The sequence below is a fragment of the Dipodomys merriami genome, unplaced genomic scaffold, assembly GCF_024711535.1.
Source record: "Dipodomys merriami isolate MVZ:Mamm:240054 unplaced genomic scaffold, mDipMer1.0.p SCAF_90, whole genome shotgun sequence".
Lineage (NCBI taxonomy): Eukaryota > Metazoa > Chordata > Mammalia > Rodentia > Heteromyidae > Dipodomys > Dipodomys merriami.
The window spans coordinates 2,669,559-2,692,319 of record NW_027206513.1 but is presented as its reverse complement, the minus strand read 5'-3'; the positions used below and the strand labels follow the sequence as shown (position 1 = coordinate 2,692,319).

The 22,761-nt window shown below is 46.8% G+C and overlaps 1 protein-coding gene across 1 annotated transcript; it reads right to left on the bottom strand.

The window, feature by feature from the left end:
* Positions 1-857: 857 nt before the first annotated feature.
* Positions 858-22,237, bottom strand: Fbln7 (fibulin 7). Its single transcript, XM_070013292.1, has 7 exons — positions 22,051-22,237; positions 21,227-21,397; positions 14,264-14,393; positions 8,396-8,517; positions 7,674-7,811; positions 2,649-2,784; positions 858-1,230 (listed from the first exon to the last, which is right to left on the bottom strand). The coding sequence occupies exons 1-7, from the start codon at positions 22,235-22,237 to the stop codon at positions 858-860; spliced, it is 1,257 nt and encodes a 418-aa protein (XP_069869393.1).
* Between the last annotated feature and the right edge of the window lie 524 nt (positions 22,238-22,761).

Below are 22,761 nucleotides of genomic sequence, written 5' to 3'. Positions count from 1 at the left end.
GTCATGTTTCTGAAATGGATATCTCAAACGGAAAGTCATAGCTGGGTGCTAGTGGCTCATGCCCGTAATCCTAACTACTCAGGAGGCTGAGATCTGATGATCACAGTTCAAAGCCAGCTCAAGCAGGAAAGTTAGTGAGACTCTTATCTCCAATGAACTACTGAAAAAAAAAGCCAGAAGTGGCACTGTGGCTCAAGTGGTAAGAGTGCTAGCCTTGAGCACAAAGAGGCTCAGGGACAGTGCCCAGGCCCTGAGTTCAGACCCAAGGATCAGCAAAAAAAAAAAAAAATGGGGGTGGGGGAGAGTCATTCAGATAGAACTATGCTTGCATATTGGGTTGTTGGTGTAGGCAGGTCTGTCTAGGGCTCAAGGGCCCTCCTGTGGCTCTCTGTTGAGAAGGCTGGCAGGTTTGTCACAGAACATAACAAAGAGCAGCATGCTGGGGGTGGAAGAAGGGCACCTCATGCCAGGTGTACTAGAAAGGACTAGACCATCAGCATACCAGAACTTCAAGCCCTAAAAGGACTTGAACAATGCAGAATGCTTTGACGCAAAGCATGAGCATTCCCTCAAAATGCTCTTCACACAGCGCTTGGAAAAGCCACCCATCCTCTAGGGGAGAGGGGAGAAGTTAGTGCATAATCTAAGGGAAGAGGGCTTTAAGGCAGAAAGAAAAAGTGATGGCAGCAGTTTGGATGCTTTCTTTGTCACCCGAGGGAACAGAAAGCATCATTGGCCTGAGTGAACGGGCAAATCTGGCAGAGGCAAGGTGGGAGGAGGGCCTCTGGCAGTCCATATGCATGGTTGAGTCTGAAGAAAGCAGCCCAGATCTCTATTCCAGTGCCCAACATAGTACCCTAGAAGTCATAGGGAGACACAAAGATGGTGACCTTGGACACATGCTTGGCCAGGAAGGCACGTTCGTGGTACTCTGACATGTCAACGTCTACCTCCAATGTCTGAGGCCCCTCCAGGGGCTGGATGAGGATCAGCTCTACTGTCTGCCGGTCTGAACGCTGCATGACAAACTGGCCACGGCTGCTTCCACCCACAATCCCAAACCGTAAACTGGTGGGCCTAATCCGGCCTGGTGCTGAGACTGTGGCCATTCGGAAGAGCGTGATGGGCGTTTTCAGGTTGGAGGGCAGAGCCAGGTAATGGAATGAGATGGTCTTGGGCATGTGGTGGCAGGGTCTGCTGTCCATGGGGCAGGGATTTCGTTCACACTGGCTGGAGCAGAGGCAAAATGGAGGCAGTCAGACTTGGGAGAAACTTAAGGGGGAGCTTTGATTGTGGCTAGTATCAGACAGGTCCAGGGAGGGGCTTCATGATCCTAGGAGCTCCCATATTGTGTGTATCTGCACATACATGTGTATTCATGCTATTACTATCATTTGTACAGAGAAAGCCTGAGAAGATCATGTAATGATGGGGATGCTGGTAGTCATGCCAGGCGCTCTTTCTTGAGGCGATGAGCACTCTCTGTAATGGTAACACCCCAGTAATTAGCTGGCAACTCTTGCAATGTGAGCTCCTCAAGCATGGCTCAAATTCCATTAGAACTAGAGTCTGGTGAAAATGCTTTCAGAATGTCTAACTTATAAAACAAAAGCCAAGCACAAGTTGAGTGCTGATGGTTCACACCTGTAATCCTTGCTACTCAGGATGCTGAGCTTGGAGGATTAAGGTTCAAAGCCAGCCTGGGCAGGAAAGTCTGAGAGACTCTTATCTCCCTTTAACCACCAAAAATCCAGAAGTGGAGTTGTAGCTCATGTGGTAGATCACTAGCTTTGAGTGAAGAACTAAAGAATGACACAAAGGTCCTGAGTTCAAGACCAGCACCAAAAAAAAAAAAAAAAAAGACAATCACAAATTAGCACAGTTGCTGATTTTGTATCATCAAGGTTACACATGGCACATGTATAAAAAAAGTCATAGTTTTTATTTAAAAAAAAAAAAAAGATTTTTCAGGCCAAATATCACATGTTCCCAAAGGCTTACAAAGGTCAAGTTCCCTGTTCTTCACTCAGTGACTCCTTGAAAGAAAGGTCTAGTATTTTCTCTCTCAAATAACTACCCCTCTTCAGTGTCACTGACATTTTTGCTACTTCTAATCTGCTTCAATCCCAAAAGCAATTTAAATGACTTGTGTAGTCAATTCCACTTGAAGACATTGCAAGAGCTCCTAAGATGTCTTTTTGGGGAGAAAACAAGTATGCTTTATGTGAGTTACATTATTGCAACCTCTGGAAAGCCAACAACTCTACAGCTCGCGAGATGAAAAACGGTGGTATGTGCAAAGTGCCTGAGGTTTACACTGCATCTATTAGTTGCAAGCTATGTGAACCTGAGAAAATGGACCTCTTCTAAACAGGTGTGATTCATACCTGACTCCGGGGATGCTGGGGGTTTTACCATATCTTCTCCCTGACCATGCCACCACGCAGTGGCTGCAGTCTTCTTATCTAATAAGGAGCACTGGGGCAAACTGGGTTCTTGGAGAAGTTAGACAACCCATTCCCTACCCCTCAACTTTCCTATGATGTTGCTGTCTTTTTCATGGGAACTTACAGGAAGAATCCAGGCCAGCTTTACTGTAAGACCTGGGATGTACGGGCCCAGCCCTGGTCAGCCCTGACTCTACTCACAAGGGAGATGTCTTCACATAGCTCACGTTGCCGCTGCCCTTGGGGCACTCAGGGCTGACGCACTGGAAGCCTCCACTAGTATTGATGCACGTGGTCGCCTGCGGGCACACATGTGGGCTCACACACTCATCAATATCTGAAATGCAGAGCATAAATGAGGGTGAGAATTCACAACCACCACCACCCCTTTCACAGAAGCACAGGACAGACCTCAAGGGCACTAGAAAAATGGAGCTCTGTAAGAGATGAGCTCCCCAAATCTTGGATGCTTATTTTTCTTTTCTTTTTTTTTTTTTTTTTTTTGAGATAAGCTCTCACCATATAGCCCATACTGGGGATTGAACTTGGGACCTCACATTTGCCAGGAAGGCACTCTACTAATTGAGCCATACCTCTAGCCCAGTTTTGCCCTGGTTATTTTCAAGATAGGCTCTCGATTTAAGTCCAGATCCACCTACACTGCAATCTTCTAACATGCTTCCCCGTGTTGTAGGAGGTGACAGGTACACGCCACTGTACTTATCCATTGTGCTTCACCTGTAGCTGAGATAATAGGCAGGTGTCACGATGCTCAGCCATTGGCTAAGATGGAGTTTTGTGAACCTTTCTGCTCAGGCTAGCCTTGAACCTTAATCCCCCATCTAGTAGCAGACTACAAGCATCAGCCACTGTAGCCAATTCTTGATCTCTTGTTTCAGCTTTCTGGATGTTGATATTATAGACATGCACCACCATGTGATTTCCAAAGCATAGTCTGAAAGTATTAACTCTGTCAAGAATTCAGTAATCAAGTTCATAGAGAAACATGCTAGGGAATGCTACTCCTCAGGATCCTGTGTTCCTGGGGCATTGACCAGTGCTGGGGTTCTGGCAAGTGACAAATGAGTATTACCAGTTACTGTTTCTCCAAGACTTCCTTTTCTGCCCATGTGCCCTCAAGTCTTTCTTAAGTCACACTTCTAAGATTCAAAGGTTTGTTGTTATTGTTGTTGTTTTGGTGGGTTTATTTTTTATTTTTTATTTTGTTTTGTTTTTAGCCAATCCTGGGGCTTAAAGTCTGGGCCTGGTCACTGTCTCTGAGTTTCTTTTCCTCAAGGAGATTCAAAGATTTTACAAAAGCCGTTGATCTCAGCCACATTCCATTCTGAATGCTGACTTCCTCACTGTGTTAGTCGTAAGGAAAGTTCGCTGATCTCTTAACAACCATCCAGTGGGCCTATCCAACTGAGGTTGTCTCTTCCCCACTTCAAGCAATCCTCTGTGGACTTTCATAGTGCTATGGTATGGGTCCTGGATGGGTATCAGTAGTTAGGTGGGTGGATAGGTGAGTAGACAGATAGAATGGCTGGGTGAATGAATAGATGGATGGATGGATGAGTGTGAGTAGATAGTTGGGTAGGTAAACGGGTGAGTAGATGGGTGGGTCAACCAGTGAGAGGACAGATATATGGACAGATGGATGGATAGATGGATTGACAGGGAAATGGACAGATTGTTGGAAGAATGGGTAAGTGGATGGCTAGGTAAGTTGATGAATAGATGGGTGGCTGAGTGGATAACTATTTGTGTGGGGACTCTAGAGCCCCATGATAACTATGACTAGGTACGGAAATGATGAGTGGATGGTGTACGTGCAGAAAGCCTGATGCCAGTGGAAAACTGCTGGTTTGTATGTTTGCTTTATCTTGTGTTGGAGGATTCTGGGAGTTTGACATTACACAGTGATCCTATCCAATGACAATGAGTACCTGCTCTTCCTGACCCTATCTTTATTCCTCCCCGATCTCTTGTTACCTGCTCCTTGGAACATGCCCTTTGATCTCTAACCAAAACCAGTCCAAGATAACAAGTACCCCCTGACCCATAAAAAGCAGAGGTCAGAGGATATTCTGTAGTTTAATTAGGTCTGCCAATCTTGCTCAGTCTTCTGACAATATGAGTATGAATCTTGGCCTGATGAATATTGTTGCATGAATAATCCTTTTCCACCATCAGTGTCCACTGTATGGAGCCCTAACAAGATGTCACAAAAGAGCCCCTCTCTCTTCACAATTCCTACATCATCCTGTGTAAGGGCCCTTTGTCCTTTCTCTTCCTCTTCTCCTCTAGTAGTGGTCATCACAGCCATTGTCTGAAGCCAGGTAGATTCCTCACACAATCCTGAATTCAACAGATGAGGGACCTGGGGCTGTCTATCCTCCTAGTATGAAACAGGCTCCCAATAGCAAATGTACTTCTCCCCCAATGCCGCTACAGCTCAATGTCAAAGCCTAGAATCATTTTAACCAATAGGAACCCCACTTGGCTTTCAGTACCCCCCATCCTCCTCCCAACTACTTTTCACTTTTCTAGGTTTCGGTTCTCTGTTCTCAACTGTGCTGTGAAAATATTAAATGGAAAATTCCAGAAATAAACAACTCATAAGTACATTTTTTTTTTTTTTTTTTTGCCAGTAGCAGTTATGAACTAACGGACTCGACTCTACCATACCTCCAGCCTGGCTTTTGCTGGTTATTTTTGAGATAGAGTCTGGTAGATTTTTCTGCCCTGGTTGGCTTCAAACCACAATTATCTGGATTTAAGTTTCCTGAGTAACTAAGATTATTGTGAGCTGTTGGAGCCTGGCTTAAATGACTTTTTTTTTTTTTTTTGGTCAGTTGTGAGGCTTGAACTCTGGGGTTGGGCGCTGTCCCTGCGCTCTTCAGCTCAAGGTGAGCACTCTACCGCTCGAGCCACAGCGCCACTTCCAGTTTTCTAATGGTTTTTGGAGATAAGAGTCTCACTGACTTTCCTGCCCAGGCTGGCTTTGAACCTGGATCCTCAGATCTCAGTCTCCTGAGTAGCTAGGATTACAGGCGTGAGCCACCAGCGCCGGGCAACTTTTTTTTCCCGGGATCTGGGGTTTGAACTCAGGACCTGGATGCTGTCCCTGAGCTCTGTTTGCTCAGGGCAAGTGCTCTACCACTTGAGCCACAGCTCCACTTCTGGCTTTTTTCTGTGATTAATTGGAGATAAGAGTCTCACAGACTTTTTTGTCTGGGTTGGCTTTGAACCATGATCCTCATATCTCAGCCTCTTGAATAGCTAGGATTATAGGCATGAGACACTAGTGCCTGGCTTAAATAACCTTTTAACAGTATGTTACAATTATCCTATTTTACTACCATTTTCTATTACTGAGCCTGATTTCTAAAACAGGATTTATCATAGGCATCTATGTAGAGGATAAAAGCATCATGAGTATAGTGTTTGGTATTATCTAGGACCTTTAATGAATAAGGAGGAACAACTGTTTTCTGGCTCTGAGCTACTATGAGATCTGGTATATTTGTGTTTATTAATATCTTAATACTTGCCTTAATGGCAAGTATTGCTGTAATGGGATGCCTCCTGTTAGCTGCACAGGGCCCTCAGGTCTTATCAAGTGGTATGAGTGTAGCTGCTGCAAGAATGCTCAGCCTCTCCATTCTACTGTCCCCCCTTAGCTTAATGCATCATCCCCACCTCTTGAGTATACTCCAACCCCACAGAAAACTTTCCTTGCCAATGAAGGCACTCTTTCACACTATGCTTGGAATCAACCTCCAAAACTTCAGGCCAGTCTTCCAGAAGGCATGATCAGCTGGGATGTTCAGTTCGATGCCCCATTTTTGCCTGGATACAGTTCAGGTGATAACTGTGTCTATCCTCTGCCCTCAATAGGTCAGAATCTGATGAACACCTCCCTCTGTTCTCCCCTCAAACCCAGGTAAGGGACTCTTACTCTTGCCACTCTCTGGGCACTCTGCCCTCTACAACTCAGCTAGCCACCAAACATGACCAGCATTATGGGACCTGGCCACACTCATTCACACTGAGGTGTAAGTGCCTGTAGGAGGGAGCCTGCAGGTGCTCACAGGTAAGCCATCAGAGTCCCTCAGAGAGGGTGATCAATTATCTGTAAAACCTTAGCTAAGGACAATTGAGTGGAAGGGACTTGACCCTGGAAACAGTTGTTCACATGGGGTCAGAAGAGATGTGAACCAGGATGGCTAAGCAACTCATTTCTTACTTACGTAGACCATGTGCTTTGATCTTTGAGAGTATCTTTTTGTAGTTTGTATGTGTGTGCCAATCCTGAAGCTTGAACTTGGGGTCTAGGCATTGTCCTTGAGCTTTTGTGCTCAAGGTTAGTGCTCTACCAGTTGAGCCACAAATCCACTTCCAGCTTTTTGTGGTTAATTGGAAATAAGAGTCTCTTGGGCACTGGTGGCTCATGCCTGTAATCCTAGCTACTCAGGAGGCTGAGATCTGAGGATTACGGTTCAAAGCCAGCCCTGGCAGGAGAATCTGTGAGACTCTTTTTTTTTTTAGGGGGGGGGTCCAGTTGTGGGGCCTGAACTCTGGGCCTGGGCACTGTCCCTCAGCTCTTCAGCTCAAGGCTGGCGCTCTACCACTTGAGCCACAGTGCCACTTCCGGCTTTTTTCTTCTTGCTTATATGGTGCTGAGGAATCGAACCCAGGGCCTCAGGCTTGCAAGGCAAGCGCTCTACCACTGAGCCACCTTCCCAGCCCTGTGAGACTCTTATCTCGAATAAACAACCAGAAAACTGGAAGTGGCCCTGTGGCTCAAGATATAGCACTCATTCGCCTTGAGCTGAAGAACTGAGGGACAGTGCTCAAGCCCAGAGTTCAAGCCCCATGACCAAAAAAAAAAAAAAGTCTCTTGGACTTTACTGCCCAGGCTGTCTTCAAACTGATCCTCAGATATCAGCCTCCTGAGTAACCAGGGTCACAAGCATGAGACACCAGGCACCCAGCTAGTTTTTTTGTTGTTCTTTGGGGTTTGTTTTTGTCCGTCATGGGGCTTGAACTCAGGGCCTGGGCTTTTTTTTTTTTTTTTTTTTTAAGATCAAATGTATCCATTGGCTCTCCTCATCATTCCAGTCTTGAGGGTGAGGCTGCAGGTGGGGAGGGTCCCAGAAGCATCTGCGGCAAAGACACAAACCATCCCCAGTCACCTGCCTAGCCACAAGTCTCACTCACCCTCACAGCTCTTCCCATCTGCCATGATCTGGTATCCACTGGGGCAGGTACAGCTGTAGGAGCCAGGGGTGTTCACACAGGTATGCATGCAGAGCCGGAGGCGCCTCTCCTGCGCAAACAGCTCACACTCGTCCACATCTGGAGACAGAGGAACCCACCGTGACTGCTGGGCCCATGCAATCTTCAACAGCTGGTCATCGCACCCAATAACTCCATTCTCTGGCAGTGTGGCTGGTCTGGGCCTGATGCAGCCACTTAGCTGTAACCCCAGAACAGAAACAGGTGCTATCTCCCTTCTCCAGAACTAGGGGCCCTAATGGCTTAAAAGCACAGTGGAGAGAGCCAATGCAGTAGACCCCAGAGGGGCAACTCGGGCTAAATGGGGTTTGGAAGAAACTGCAGGGATGCACAGGAGTGGGCTGGGCAGTAACGCCAGGCTGAGGGGAGACCAAGAGATGAGCCCTAGGCCCCTGCACAGCCCCAAGCCCCGGCCTACCACCGCAGTGCGCCACGCCCTTCCTGCGAACGCGGTGGTGGGTGCTGAGCAGGGCTCGAGGTTCTGAACCTGCGCTTCTGGCTGCTTTCCCAATGTCTTGTTTTATTGACGTTTCCTCCCTAGCTTCATTCATAGGACACTGCTCAGCGAAACCGTAAACTGGGACCGCTTTCTTAGCCCACATGCGGTGAGTCCCCTTCCCGGCCGCACCACCCCTCGCGCCTACCCTGGCAGACGTCGCGGCTCAGGTGGAATCCTTCCTCGCAGCTGCAGAGCTGAACCTGCTCCACCTGCGAACAGCGCGGCGCCTGGCTGAAGGCAGGGCCCGAGGTGCTGGTGCGCTGCAGGCTGAAGGCAGGGCCCGAGGTGCTGGTGCGCTGCAGGCTGGAGGCTGGGCCCGAGGCGCTGGTGCGCTGCAGGCTGGAGGCAAGGCCGGAGGCGCTGGTGCGCCGCGGGCTGGAGGCAGGGCCCGAGACTCTGGTGCGCTGCGGGCTGGAGGCAGGGCCCGAGGCGCTGGTGCGCTGCGGCTGGGCTGCAGGGAAAACGCGCCCTTAGAGGCCGCCCAGCCCGGCGGCCCAAACTAGGCTAAGGTGGAAGAAGAACTAGGACTAGGAACTCTTCTGTTTCCAGTTACACTTTGGAAAGCAGTATGGAGGTTCCTCAAAAGACTCCACATAGAACTCCCCTATGACCCAGCAATCCCACTTTTGGGCATTTACCCTAATGTTTACAAACAAGACCACACTAAAGCTACCAGCACAACTATGTTTATTGCAGCATTATTTACTATAGCTAAGATATGGAACCAACCCAGATGCCCCTCAGTAGATGAATGGATCAAGAAAATGTGGTATATATACACAGTGGAATTCTATGCCTCCATCAGAAAGAATGACATTGCCCCATTTGTTAGGAAATGGAAAAACTTGGAAAAAATTATATTAAGTGAAGTAAGCCAGGCCCAAAGAAACATAGGTCCCATGGTTTCCCTTATTTGTAATATCTAGTAGATGTATGAGTCAAGCGGAAAAGGTCAGATAATGTGATGTCAGGAAAATGAACCCTTAGATATGTATTTTAATGTTTTTTTTTCTTTCATGCATGTGTTTCTAACGCATTTATAAGATTATCTCTTTGTTGCTTTGTATGTCCCTCCCCCACTGTATAACCCCTGCTTTCACTATATTTGATGTCAGTATAACTTGTGGAGGAGATGGGGAAAAACCAGTTGTTTAAGGATACAGGTGGACCTGTTGCAACAATGAGAAGTACAAGTTGTCATGTCCAAAACGAGCTTTACAACGTCGGTGGGGGGGGGAAGGGGGGGAAGGAGAAGGATTGGGATTGGGGGGGAGAGGGGAGGCTGGGAAGGGATGTGAAGGGTAAACAAAGGAGGAGGCTGCAATGCTTGGTAAGAAATGTACGCATTATCCTGCCCATGTAATTGTAACTCCTCTGTACAGTATGTTCACAAATAAAATAAAATTAAATTAAAAGAAAAAAAAGAAATTTAATATTATTTACACAGTTAAGGGATAGCTGATACATTTTCATTTGCTAGATCTTTCTATATTAAAATAGAGCCAGGTGCCCGTGGCTGGCGCCTGTCATCCTAGCTACTCAGGAGGCTGAGATCTGAGGATCATGGTTCAAAGCCAGCCGGGGCAGGAAACTCAGGGAGAGTCTTACCTCCAATAAACCACTCAGAAAGCCGGAAGTGGTGCTGTGGCTCAAGTGGTAGAGCACTAGCCTTGAGCTGAAGAGCTGAGAGGGACAGCGACAGTTCAAGGTCCACCACTGACATATGAATGAATGGATAAATAAATAAATAAATAAATAGTAGATTGGACTAAGTTTGGAGTCTGTCATTATTACTGCTAAGGACATCTTTGCCCGGTCTGCTGTTAAACAACATTTGCTGTAATTATTGCTATGTGATCACACCCTTCTACTAATTCCTCAAGTCATCTAGATGGTTCACTTAAGAGTAGGAACTCTCAAGTGCTTACTGTGGGATAGGGAAAGATAAACCATCAACCATCAACCGAAGCCGTCAGTCTAGGTCCCACAAAGGAGGACAGAGGAGGCAGAGTACACCCCATTGTCACAGTGCATGGAGACCATAGAACTGGCCATGGAGGGGACTCCCTGAGATGTGAAATTACATTTGCATTTTAAAGAACTTAATACTGTTTGTTATACTTGTCTAAAGTATTCAAAGTTTTTCCTTTTTTTTTTTTTGGCAGGGGTTTGGGGATATTTGATTTTTGTTTTGTTGTGCTGGTACTACGACTTGAACTTGAGGCTTCATGTTCTTGCTTAGCTTTTTCACTCAGGGCTGGCTGTCTACCATCTGAGTCACGCCTCTACTTCTGGCTTTAAAAAAGTAGTTATTAAAAAGGTGTTGTACAGAGGGGCTATTGTTACATGATTCAGGTAAAGAGTACATTTCTTTTTGGACCATGTCACCCCTTCATCTCTGTCTCCCAGTTTTTCCCACCCATTCTCTCCCACAAATTGTATAGTTCATTTTCAACAGTGTCCAGTGAGTACCACTGCTGCATTGGTCCACCCCTTGTTCCTCGATTCCTATGCCCCCCTTACCCTCCCAAAGACAGATAAATGAACAAACAAGAGGGGGGAGGGGAGAGGGAGAGGGAAAGAGAGAGAGCGCAAAAACAGCAGTAGCAGCAACAAACACCTTGCTTCCATTTCCTGTAGTTCACACTTCTGGCTTTTTGCTGGTTAGTTGGAGTTGAGTTTCAGAGATTTGTCTGTCCAGGCTGGCTTTAAACCTCAATCCTCAGATCTGAGCCCCCTGAGTAGCTATTACAGGCATGAGCCACAGGAGGCTAACTGTGGTTTTGTTTCTGCATTTTATAGGGAACAGAAATTACTTTTCCAATTAGAAGAAGCATTACTTTTTGAACGTTTTCAGAAGACTGAGTTTCCTAAGGATCAAGAGTTGGGGGAACTGAAGAGGAACAAGTAGAAAAATGACTAGGAGGCAAAGAGGAGAGATGCTGTCACTGAGTCACTGAAGGAACCCCAGTTCTAGAGTGATCCAGCTTATAGCGAGTGGGACAGTGAGACTCATCTCCAATTAACACCCCCCCCCAAAAAAAAGGCAGAAAAGAAACTGTGGCATAAATGGTAGAGCAATAGCCTTGAGCAAAACAACAACAACAAAAACATTAAAGAACAGTGCCTAGGCCCTGAGTTCAAGCCCCAGAAGCTGGCTAATGATGGTTGTACATGCACTATAAATGTGCTCTGTGCCACTGAATAGTACATTTAAAGATGGTAAGTGTTAGGTAAATTAAATGGGTAGCCGAGGAAAGAGAGAGCAGCACGTGGTATTCAGGCAGGGGAAAGGTTTCTTTTCGAGCAGAGAGCAGGGCCACAACTTATCCAGGCCAGAGGCAGGAGGTGTGGACACACAGGATGCAGAAGTGACCTCAGGGATGGGGGTGGGGGGAGTGACTTCCTTCAAGTGTGCCAGTTACCTAGGTGACACAGGTACTGGGTGGGGACTTAGCCAAGAGGAGGGAGGAGTCTGTTCCCCCTTCCCAGGGGGAACCTTACAGTAAGTATCCTGTATACCCGACTACAGTAAAGAGAATTAAGTAATTGGTTTGTGGACCTGCAGCTTTTCTATTCAGGAGCTGAGGCAGAAGAATCACCTAAACCAAGGAGTTCAAGGCCAGCCTAGGCAACAAAGCAGAACTTGTCTCCCCAAAAATAAATACATAAAATAGAATTGGATGGGAATGGGAGATGAGTTTTCTATCGGGGAGTTAGTAGAAAGGCGCAGACCAACTGGTGGGAAGGAAGGTTCCAGGCTGAAAGATCACATGAACAAGAGTCAGGTGTCTGCTAGGCCAGAGGGAAATTAGAAGAACGTAGCCAGTGATATGCTGTCCCTTCCCCCCACTCCTTCTTGGTGATGAGTCTGGGGTCTGTTTGTGGTGATTCTTCATAAAATGGCCTCAGACACCAAGACACCGAGAACTCAGACACCCTAAGTGGTAGAAACCCTAATAAGGGGGTGGTTGACTGACACAATGAGATGGAACTGTATCAACAGAGGCAGCGCTGTTCACACAGTCCTGTCCCTCCCCCCCCCCCCCGCCATCTCCATCGATGGCACCCTCAGACACAGGAGCTGGAGGACTCCCCAAGAGAGTAGGTCTCATGCTGACAAAGCTCCCAAGTCCACTAACAGCCAAGGAACTTTAAACAGCCCATCTTGGGGAGGGGCACTATTTAAACCTGACACAGAGTTGGGTCCAATAAAAAGATAATAAGGTTTTTGTGATTTTGTTGGTTTGTTGGTGTTTTGTTTTGTGCTGGAAGCCAGAGTCATAAGCCCTAAGAAACAGGAGCTCTCAGGACGAAAGCACTAGGCCTTGTCCTTGCCCAAGGCCTGAAGCAGCAACAGCTGATTGGCCAGGTTGTCTCTCCCATCTTAACTTAATTAAACCACATATTGAGCTCAGCTATCTCTAACTGGAGGCCTTCTGTTTTCTATATGGCTAAAGCTGCTGGCGCCTGCTGAATGCAGCTTAACACGCACATCTTGACCTTTCTTTGCCCTTTCCTGTGCAAAAACTCTGTATAAAGAAATGCACTGGATGAGAGCCTGGGCTGCTTCAGTCTCCCAGATTTCTGGTACTGCCTGTCCACCTGGTCCCAGCTTTCTCTAGAGTGTGTCTATGTGCTGTTCTTCAAAATCTCTTAGGGTCTTCCCTTGGATACAGCTTGACACAGCTGGTCTGCGGCAGTTTTTATCTAAGAAGAGCCCAAGATGGCCTTGATCTTGCTGTTCTCCAGCCTCAGGAGGCTGAGGAAGGCTGGGATTATAGGTGGATATTAAAGACTGATTAACAGCTGGGCACCAGTGAGTGGCTCACACCTGTAATCCTAGCTACTCAGGAGGCTGAGATCTGAGGATCACAGTTCAAAGCCAGCCAGGCAGGAACCTGAGACTCTTATTTCCAATAAAACACCAGAAAACCAGGAGTGGTACTGTGGCCCAAGTGGTAGAGCACTCGCCTTGAGCTGAAGAGCTGAGGGACAGCGCCCAGGCCCAGAGTTCAAGCCCCACGAACAACAACAAAAAATTTTTTTTAATTTAAAAAAAAGATTAACTACTATTCTCTGGATAGTATTACAATAACCATCCATGGCACACACAAAATAAAGCAACCAGAACCAGACAGAACACTCCAGGGTTGTTCGACAAAGGAAGAGGCTCTTCTTCTTTGAAGCTGGACTTTTCTTCTGAGGACAGGTTAGATGATACACAGTGCGGGCCCATTATTCATGTTTCAAAATCCTTCACATTTGTTTTCCCTTGTGTGTGTGTATGTGTGTGTGTGGCTTGAACTCAGACCTGGGTTCTGAAAACTCCCTTAGCTTTTTCAGTCAAGGCTGGTGCTCTACCACTTAAACCACAGCTCTGCTTCTGACTTTTGGATGGTTATTAGAAATAAGAGTTTCATGGACTTTCCTGCCTGGGCTGGTTTTGAACTATGATTCTTAGATCTCAGTCTCCTGAGTAGCTTGGATTACAAGTATGAGTCACCAGTGCCTGGCATCATTTGATTCTTGCCATGTGCAAGAATCAAATGTGAGTCCATCGTGAGTCCTTAGACCTCTAGCCAGGGATATATTAAGACTCTAATCAAATGTCTAATGATTCACTTCTTAAAATACCTAGGACTTGACTGTGCTGCCAATTGCTAATTTTGTAATGGAAATATTTGAAGTCAAGCTGATTCTGCTGACAGAAAGAAATGCTAATCAATAAAGGAGGCCATGGCGAATCTTCCCAGTTCACGTTCCCAATTTGGGAACTGTTAGGTTGGGTGTCAGGCCTTCTACTAGTTATCTTCCAGCAAAAGGATGAAAACTGGTTACCCAAAAGGAGTAAGTAATGTCTGAGAGAACACCGTAGGAAATCAAGGAACAGTGAATGGGAACCAGAGAGGAAAAGCCCATGTCTCTGGGGGGCACTGGGCTCATGCTATGTCTGCATGTGGTGACCAGGGTTGCTGCAGGGATCGTCCTCACCCAGTCCCACAGTAGCTACGTACCAGTCTGGGCCTGATGTTCACAGTGGCCCCCCGTCCTTCCTAGAGGACAGATGCATCTGTACTGGTTAACTTCTTCTATACAGGTCCCACCATTGTGACAGGGCTGGCTGGCGCAAGCACTGATATCTAGGAAAGAATACAAATGTGATTTGTAGTTCTAAAACCATCAAAACAACAATAGAGCTGGGTGCTGGTGATTCACACCTGTAATCTCAGCTACTCAGGTAGCTGAGATCACAGAATCACAGTTCAAAGTCAGCCTGGGCAGGAAAGTCTGTGAGATTCTTACATTCAATGAAATAGAAAAAAAAGCCAGAAGTGGGGTGTGTGGTTCAAGTGGTTGAGGGCTGGTCTCAAGTGAAAAAAAAAAAACCAAGAGAGAAGTCGAGGCCTGGAGTTTCAGTCCTAGTACTAACACATACAAAATAAAAACAAACAAATGACAAAATAAACAATGATAGGTTCTCTTTCATTACAGCTTCAGGAGTAGATAGCTGAAGAAGAACCATTCCAGTTCCTATCCCTCCACCCTGACCTTTCTACCTCTCTACCAGCAAGAGCTGCAAGGGGATGGAGATAAAATCCCATTGCTTCTCCATCCAGCAAACCCTGGACCTGGCACATACTGTGCCCACCTAGAATTCTGATGGGGGCACCTGGAACCCCAGCATTCATGCTCCACCCCAGAGGCACTGGTGTATCTAGACAGCTGTAACCAGGCAAGGGTGTCTGCCTTGCTCACTGCCTCTGTGTGTGTGTGTGTGTGTGTGTGTGTGTGTGTGTGTGTGTGTGTGTGTGTGTGTTTGTATGTGTGTGCTTGTGTGCATGTACGTATGTGTGCTGATACTGGAGCTTGAACTTAGGACCTCAAGCTGTTGCTTGGTTTTGTTGCTCAAGGTTAGTGCTCTACCGCTTGAGCCACAGATCTATTTCCAGGGTTTTTTTGTTTTTGTTTTGGAAATAAGAGTCTCACAGGAGAGTTACAAAGAGAAAGATGGCCTATTGAAATATGTAGAGATAGGGAAAATTTGTTCTCCAAATTCACAGCCAGCAGCCCTCCTGTGCTCTACCATGTAGGGGCTGGTTAACATTCTTTTAATATTGGTAAAGGGAGCTGGTCCTTGCTCATATATACACCATGTACAGAGGGAGAATGTCTAAAACCCTATAAATACTTCACTGAGTCCTAGGCATACAGATGAATTTTCTTTGCTTTTGTACACTTTTTTTGTTTTGTGTCCTCCCATTTTCATGCAAACATTTATAAAATTTATAAATAGAAAAAAGATGATTTTTAGCCAAACAATGACTTCTCATGCCTGCAATCTTAGCTACTCAAGAAGATGAGATTTGAAGATCTTGGCTCAAAGCTTGCCCAGGCAGGAAAATCCATGAGACTCTTATTTCTAATTAACCATCAAAAAGCTGGGAGTGGAAGTATGCCTCAAGTGGTAGAGTGCCACCTTGAGTGAAAAACCTAAGGAACAGCATCCAAGCCCTGAGTTCAAACCTCAGTATTGGCACACACACAAAAAAAGTAAAGCAAAGAAAAAGATGATTTTATAAAACCCTTGTGTTATATGCTCGTTTCAAATTTCCTAAGCGCAGTGTTCATATAAACTCAGGCCGTTTCCATGAGAGAGAGAGACGGTGTGGCAGCTCACAGATTTGCTGGCAGCATTTGGGGAGAGAAGCCAGGAGAATCTCTCAGCGTCAGAGCTCATTTCCAGTTGTATTATCCGAGAGAGAAAGCAGGTGCTTCATTCCTAGTGAGAACTGTAGCCTAGTTCTGGGTGGAATGGCAGAGACTTTGGCTTCCCTCAAGCCTCCTGGAGTCTGAGATGTCATAGAGAAGGTTAGATGGTTCCTATTTCATCTGGAAGCATCCAGAGCGACTCGTCCCAGGGGAAGGAGCTCTTTCCATTTCTCTGTACCCTCCACCTGAGCCATTATGGTTTCAGGTGACTGGTTTCCAGGAATGGGTGTGAATGACACCACATAGGTATTGTTCTCATTACCTGTGATCCAGCCTCGGTGCTGTTCAGAAGCATCTTCTACAAGCAGGCAGCTCACCAGGCCATGGAGTCGTGGGAGAGAGCCAGAAAGTGAGGGACACTGATACCTTCAGCTTGGCCCTGGTGGCCCCAGGCCATTGTCTCTCCTTTGGGGGACTGCAGTGGAAGACACTGAGCCTGGGATGCACCTGGCTCCTGTGGGAGGCGTCTGGTGTCATCAGCTTGGGAGAGATACACATAGAGGTGCCAGGACTGGTCTGCCTAGGAGATTCATTTCTTGACAGGCTCCAGACAGACTCTCTGGATTTCTTATCTTGATGCACAGTGTCGGCATTTGATGGCCCAGGGCCCTTTCTGGTGCCCAGTCTGAGTCCTGACTGAATGAAATACAGTTGACATTGCATTCAACTGTGTCCCAGGCTATGGCATTTAGTCAAGAGCATAGCAACATTAAAGCTACTACAAAGGGAGCACAGAGAGAGGCTGGCAAACCAAGACACAGCCTTATTTTCATTTACTCTTACATAAGCACTTCCCATTGGCATTAAGTGAGGTTAAGGATTATGGGCATCGTCTAACTCTTGCCCTATCTAACTATTTATCTATCTATCTGTCTGCCAGTCTGTCTGTCTGTCTGTCTATCTGTCTCTCTATCCAGTGTGTTGGTACTAAAACTTGACCTCAGAGCCTTGTGCTCTTGCTAGGCTTTTCCTGCTCAGGACTGGTGCTCTACCACTTGAGCCATGCCTCCACTTCCAGCTTTTTGCTGATTAATCACAGATAAGAGTCTCTTGGATGTATCTGCCCCAGCTGTGTCCCATTCCAACTGGAGAATAACCTGCCAAGCCCTCAGTCAAATGTCATCCACCCTACATTTATACAGCTTTTGGTGTTCTGTCTTGCAAGCTCTTCCTGTATCCTTTTTACTCCATCCTCCATCTGACCTCCCTGTCCTTAAGAGTCTCTGTCTTGAGCCACTCTTACCTTCTCTCAGTGTTCCTATCAATCACTGTCCATGGAGTTAAACACTATCTGATGTTTCTCACTCTACTGTATAATCTCAGCTCCTTCTCCCTGAACCCCAGCCTGTACCACTGTCACCTGACATTCCTAGGTTAAACAAATGGATCCCCAATGCAATACTGAACTGATGTTTTAAATCAGTAGGTCCAAATAGGATTCTGGCTAATGACCCCACACAGAGCCCTGTTAAAAACACACCTAACTGCACGTGATGGTTCAAGCTTATAATCCTAGCTACTTGAGAGGTAAGGATCAGAGAATCATGGGTTGAGGCCAGCCCAAACAAAAGTTCATGGAACTTCATGTCAGTCAATGGCTGGATATGGTGGCTTAACTGTCATCCCCAGAAGCTTAGGGAAACACAAGTAGGAAGATCACAACCCAGGCTGGCCTGGACATAAAGTGAGACTCTACCTTGAAAAGATCAATATGAAAAAGGGGAGGGGCTAGACACTTGGAGCTCCTGCTGCATGGTCATGTCAACGGCATTTATTCCTCTCCAGTAAAAGGGACAAGCCCTTTGGCACGGGTCCTCCTATTCAGAAAGCTTTGCATCTTAAAAGCATGCCCTTTAGAGAAAGAACAATGGGAAACTCATTCAGGGAGCAAAGGATTGCTGTCTACCCTGGAGTGCAGGAGCCCACCTCAGCCTGCTATGTTTATAATGGCACAAGTATGTGTGATTATTTCTATGCCAAACCAGGCTTATCATTTACTTTCTAAACAGTTGTCTTGAGAGGAGAGGGAGAGAGGTTATTAAACTGTTGCCATGTTGTCTTACACTGACTTTGTTGGGTTTTGAGGTGAACCCCTGTAATTAAGATTATTTCTCAGCTGGGCACCTGTGGGTCATGCCTGTAATCCTAGCTACTTGGGAGCCTGAGATCTGAGGATCACCGTGTGAAGTTAGCCTGGGCAAGCTTTTATCTCTAATAAATTACCCAGAAAAAGGCAGAAGTGGTACTGTGGCCCAAGTGGTAGAGTGCTAGCCTTGAGCACAAAAGCTCAGGGACAGCAATCAGGCCCTGAGTGCAAGCCCCAGGACCAGCACACACACACACACACACACACACACACACACACACACACACACACACTAATTCTCTATGTCAACACACAGTGACAGGACTGCAGAGATACAAAATGAATTTGTATACATTCAAAAGGTAGCTCTTAGCTCCCATCCCAGCTAGCTGAAGGCTGAGATCAGGAGGATCATGGTTCTGTGCCAGACTAGGCAAAAAAAGTCCATGAGACTCCATCTCAAGTGAAGAATCTGGGCATGATAACACATACCTGTCAGCTATGTCAGGAAGTGTGAAATAGGCAAATCTTGGTCTAGAGGAAACAAGACTCCACCTCGAAAATAACAAATGCAAAAAAGGGCTGGAGGAGTGGGTCAAAAAAAAACTGGGGGATCCATGGTTGCTTATTAATTCACTGGGCTCCAGCCTATGTCTCAGCCATGTCATTAAAATAGAAGTGCTGGGCACTGATGCTCAAACCTCTAATCCTAGCTACTTAGGAGGCTGAGACCTAAGGATGGTGGTTCAAAGCTAGCACAGGCAGGAAAGTCTGTGAGATTCTTATCTCCAATGAACCACCAGAAAATAAGAAGTGTTACTTTAGCTTAAAGTAGTAGAGCACTAGCCTTGAGTGAAATTGCTCAGGGACAGTATCCAGGCACCAAGTTCAAGCCTCATGACCAATAAAACAATAGCAACAACAACAACAAAAACAGAAGCACTAAATCTCCCTGCTAACGGGTCTGGCTGATATGGCTGAAACTGATACCCATGAATCAGAGAAATTCCTGCTGAGCATAGGCTCAGCCTGCTAGCCTGGGGGAGGTCATGTCTTGCAGCTGGTTGAGTAGCTTGGTAATGACGTATGAATATTTTGTCCCATTCTGCTATGGGTGACCTCTTATGCCCAGATTACACTTACAGAGATGAAAAAAAAGTCTTATCAGGGTTACCACCTTGCACGGGCCACAACCTTGTTCCCTGAATCAACTTTTCCCGATTGTCACAGTAAATGAAGTCCTGGGATAAGGCCAGGGTAGAGGCTAGAGGAAAAGAGGAGACTGAAAACACAGGTGAATCTGGAATGCGCTGCTCAGTTCAAAGACAAGAGTCAAGGCATGCTCTGGACCATGGAAAGGCCAGCAGATCTACCATTGCTTGTGGACAGGCCCCAATGTTTTGGTGCTTTTGACTTTCTTAATCTCTTTTATGCTTCTCATAGGAGCAAGAGCAGTGGTATTTCTCAAGCTTTGGATAATACTTGTAGTGCATAGGGAATATATTAACAATTCAGTTTCCTGAATTTCACCTATAAAGACTTCAATTCACTCAGTAGGTCTTTGGGGCCCCAGCATCTACATTTTACGAAGTTTTTCTGGGTGACTGTAATAGCTGAAAGTTGGACAACAGTGACTAAAGCAAAGACTAAAGCACCAAAGATCAAAAAATAAGCTGGCTGGAAGGCTAGTTAGATTACCCCTGTAATCCAACAAAACTCAAGAGGCAGCAATCAGGAGGATTGAGTTTCAAGGCCAGACTTAAAAAAAAAAAAAAAGAGTTAGGGGGCTGGGAAGATGGCTAAGTGGTAGAGTGCTTGCCTTGGGTTTGATTCCTCAGCACCACACAAGCAGAAAGAAAAAAAGCCAGGAGTGGTGCTGTGGCTCAAGTGGTAGAGCACTAGCCTTGAGCTGAAGAGCTGAGGGACAATGCCCAGGCCCAGAGTTCAGGCCCATGACCAGAACCCCCCCCACCACCAAAAAAAAAACAAAAGAATTAGGCTGGGAATGTGGCTTAGTGGTAGAAGGCTTGCCTAGCATGCATGAAGCCCTGGGTTCAATTCCTCAGCACCACATAAAGCTTTTTGCTGGAAGTGGCTCTGTGGCTCAAGGGGTAGAGTGTTAGCCTTGAGCAAAAGAAGCAACAGGGACAGTGCCCAGCCCTGAGTTCAAGCCCCAGGACTGGCAAAAAAAATTAAAGTTAGATTCCCATCTTGCTACTTGTGTTTCTCCTGGGCTGACCTTGAACCATGGTCCCTGGCTTTCTGCCTAAGAGCTAGAATTACAGGTCATTTTTCTTTAAATCAAAAAGATAATGTTTACAAGCTTCACAGAGGAAAACAAAAGAAACCTTCTCCTGTGCCCCAAAAGTCTATCAGATCAAGTCCTAATGCAGATTCAAAAGACACTTGAGGGCTGGGAAGGTGGCTCAGTGGTAGAGCGCTTACCTTGCATGCCTGAGGCCCTGGGTTCGATTCCTCAGCACCACATAAGCAAAAAGAAAAAAGCTGGAAGTGGTGCTCTGACTCAAGTGGTAGAGTGCTAGCTTTGAGCTGAAGAGCTGAGGGACAGCACCCAGGCCCAGAGTTCAGGCCCCATGACCGGACCCCCCCAAAAAAAAGAAAAAAAAGAAAAAGACACTTGAGAAATTTCCTCTACCCAGAGGAGAGCAGCAGCTGCACACTACAGCCCCACAGCAGCCACTAGGACTCCTTGCAGCACCTTTCTCTTGTCCAACTCCTCAGCCCTAGGGTAGTGTCTTGCATGAGATCCAGTCACTGTAGTCCTAAATGAAGTACAGCAGAGTCTCTGGGGTCAGCATATCCACAAACTACCACTTGCTGTGTGGACCTTGTATACGTTCCTTAACCTCTCTGTGCATAATTTTTTCCTACATGCAAAACAAGAGTATCTAGTTGGAACTGGTTAGCAAATCCAAGCAGATGGACAGCAATCCAGGCTTGGCAGAGAAGTGAGGAATCAGGCACGTTCCTCTGCTTTATGTTTAAGGAAGGATTCAAGTATCAGGCACACAGTGGTCCCAAGATGACTCTTTGTATCCTCCAGCCCTGCTGTGGGGGAGGCGGGTCTGCCTGGTAGGTGGAAAGAAGGGGTGATACCTCTGCAGTGGGGCTGCTCCCCTGTCCAGGTCCCGTTGGGAAGACAAACCACACTGCTGAGCCCTTCCAGGCGGAAGCCGGCATTGCAGGTAAAATGGACTTCATGATCCACTAGGTACTTGCTTCCAAACTTTCTACCATCCGAAGGAGCATTCAGAGCAGGGCAGGAAACTGGAAGGAGAAGAGGGAAGATTAGGAGGAGCCCCTCCTGGGTACCAACACCCTCTAATGGCAGGCCTGCTGCCAGTGTGTGGGGCACTCTAGACACAGCTCCTCATCCAATTGTCAATGTTCTTGGGGAGAGGGAGTGGTTCAGGTACAGTGGCTAGGCCCTGAGTTCAGGCCCCAGGACCAGCACAGAGAGACAGGGAGAGGGGAATGGGAGACAGCCAGATAGAGATGACAAGCAGCAGGCACATTTTAACTCTGTCTCTTCTCTTTCTGTCTGTCTGTCTGTCTGTCTGTCTGTCTGTCTGTCTGTCTGTCTGTCTGTCTGTCTCTGTCTCTGTCTCTTTCTCTGTCTCTGTCTCTGTCGCTGTCTCTCTCTGTCTCTGTCTCTCTCTGTCTCTCTCTCTGTCTCTCTCTGTCTCTCTGTCTCTCTGTCTCTCTCTCTCTCTCACACACACACACACATACACACACACACACACACACACACACACACACACACACAATATACACACATACACACACACCAGCGTTAAACCATGGACCTTAGGTAAGGATGGTCCGGGAGTCTTAGCACATAGCAGGTTGGGAGGGAATCAGAGACAGTTGTTTGGTCTTTGTTCTCTGACTGTGACAATGCTGCTGTGGGGACCCACCTGGGGGGCTGTCCGGGGCCACCTTGCTCACAGAGTTGTGCAGCTCAGCCAGCCGACTCTTCATATTGCGGATGCCCTCGGCAAAGCGAGTCTCATGGCCCTTCAGCAGCTGCTCCAGCTGGCGGATGGCAGTGAGGAGCTGCTGCCTGTTCAGACAGTTCTGGGGAGAGGAGAGACCACCACTCATCGGGTCTGGCTCACGCCCACCCTGCGCTTCCAGAAGCTCCCGAAACTACAGGGCCCAAACCACCCCAGCAGCTCACTAAGCACCTCTCACTGCTCAGCACCAAGCTGGGCAACATCTGCTCCAACAGGCCAGCAGATGACAGCCCCAAGCACAGGTATCATGGCTCTAGTCCACCCCTCAAGAAATAAAACGAGGACACGGTGACTATCTGACAGAGTGGCTAAGCAGTTATCTGAACCCACATTTCCTTATAATCATGTCTCTTACTGCAGACATACTCTCTCATTCTTGAACATCCAGAACCTGGGCCTTGGTAAACTCCTCTCTGTCTTGAAAATCATCTTGAAAAAAAGGTGATGGGGAGACAAGTAAAACAGGATCACACAGTGTAAGAGTTTATGTAACAGGGAAAACAAGAAAGAAAAATAGCTCGAGTATTCATTAAAAAAAAAAAAAAGCAATGCCCAAGCCCGGCACTGGTGGTTCACACCTGTAATCCTAGCTATTCAGGAGGCTGAGATCTA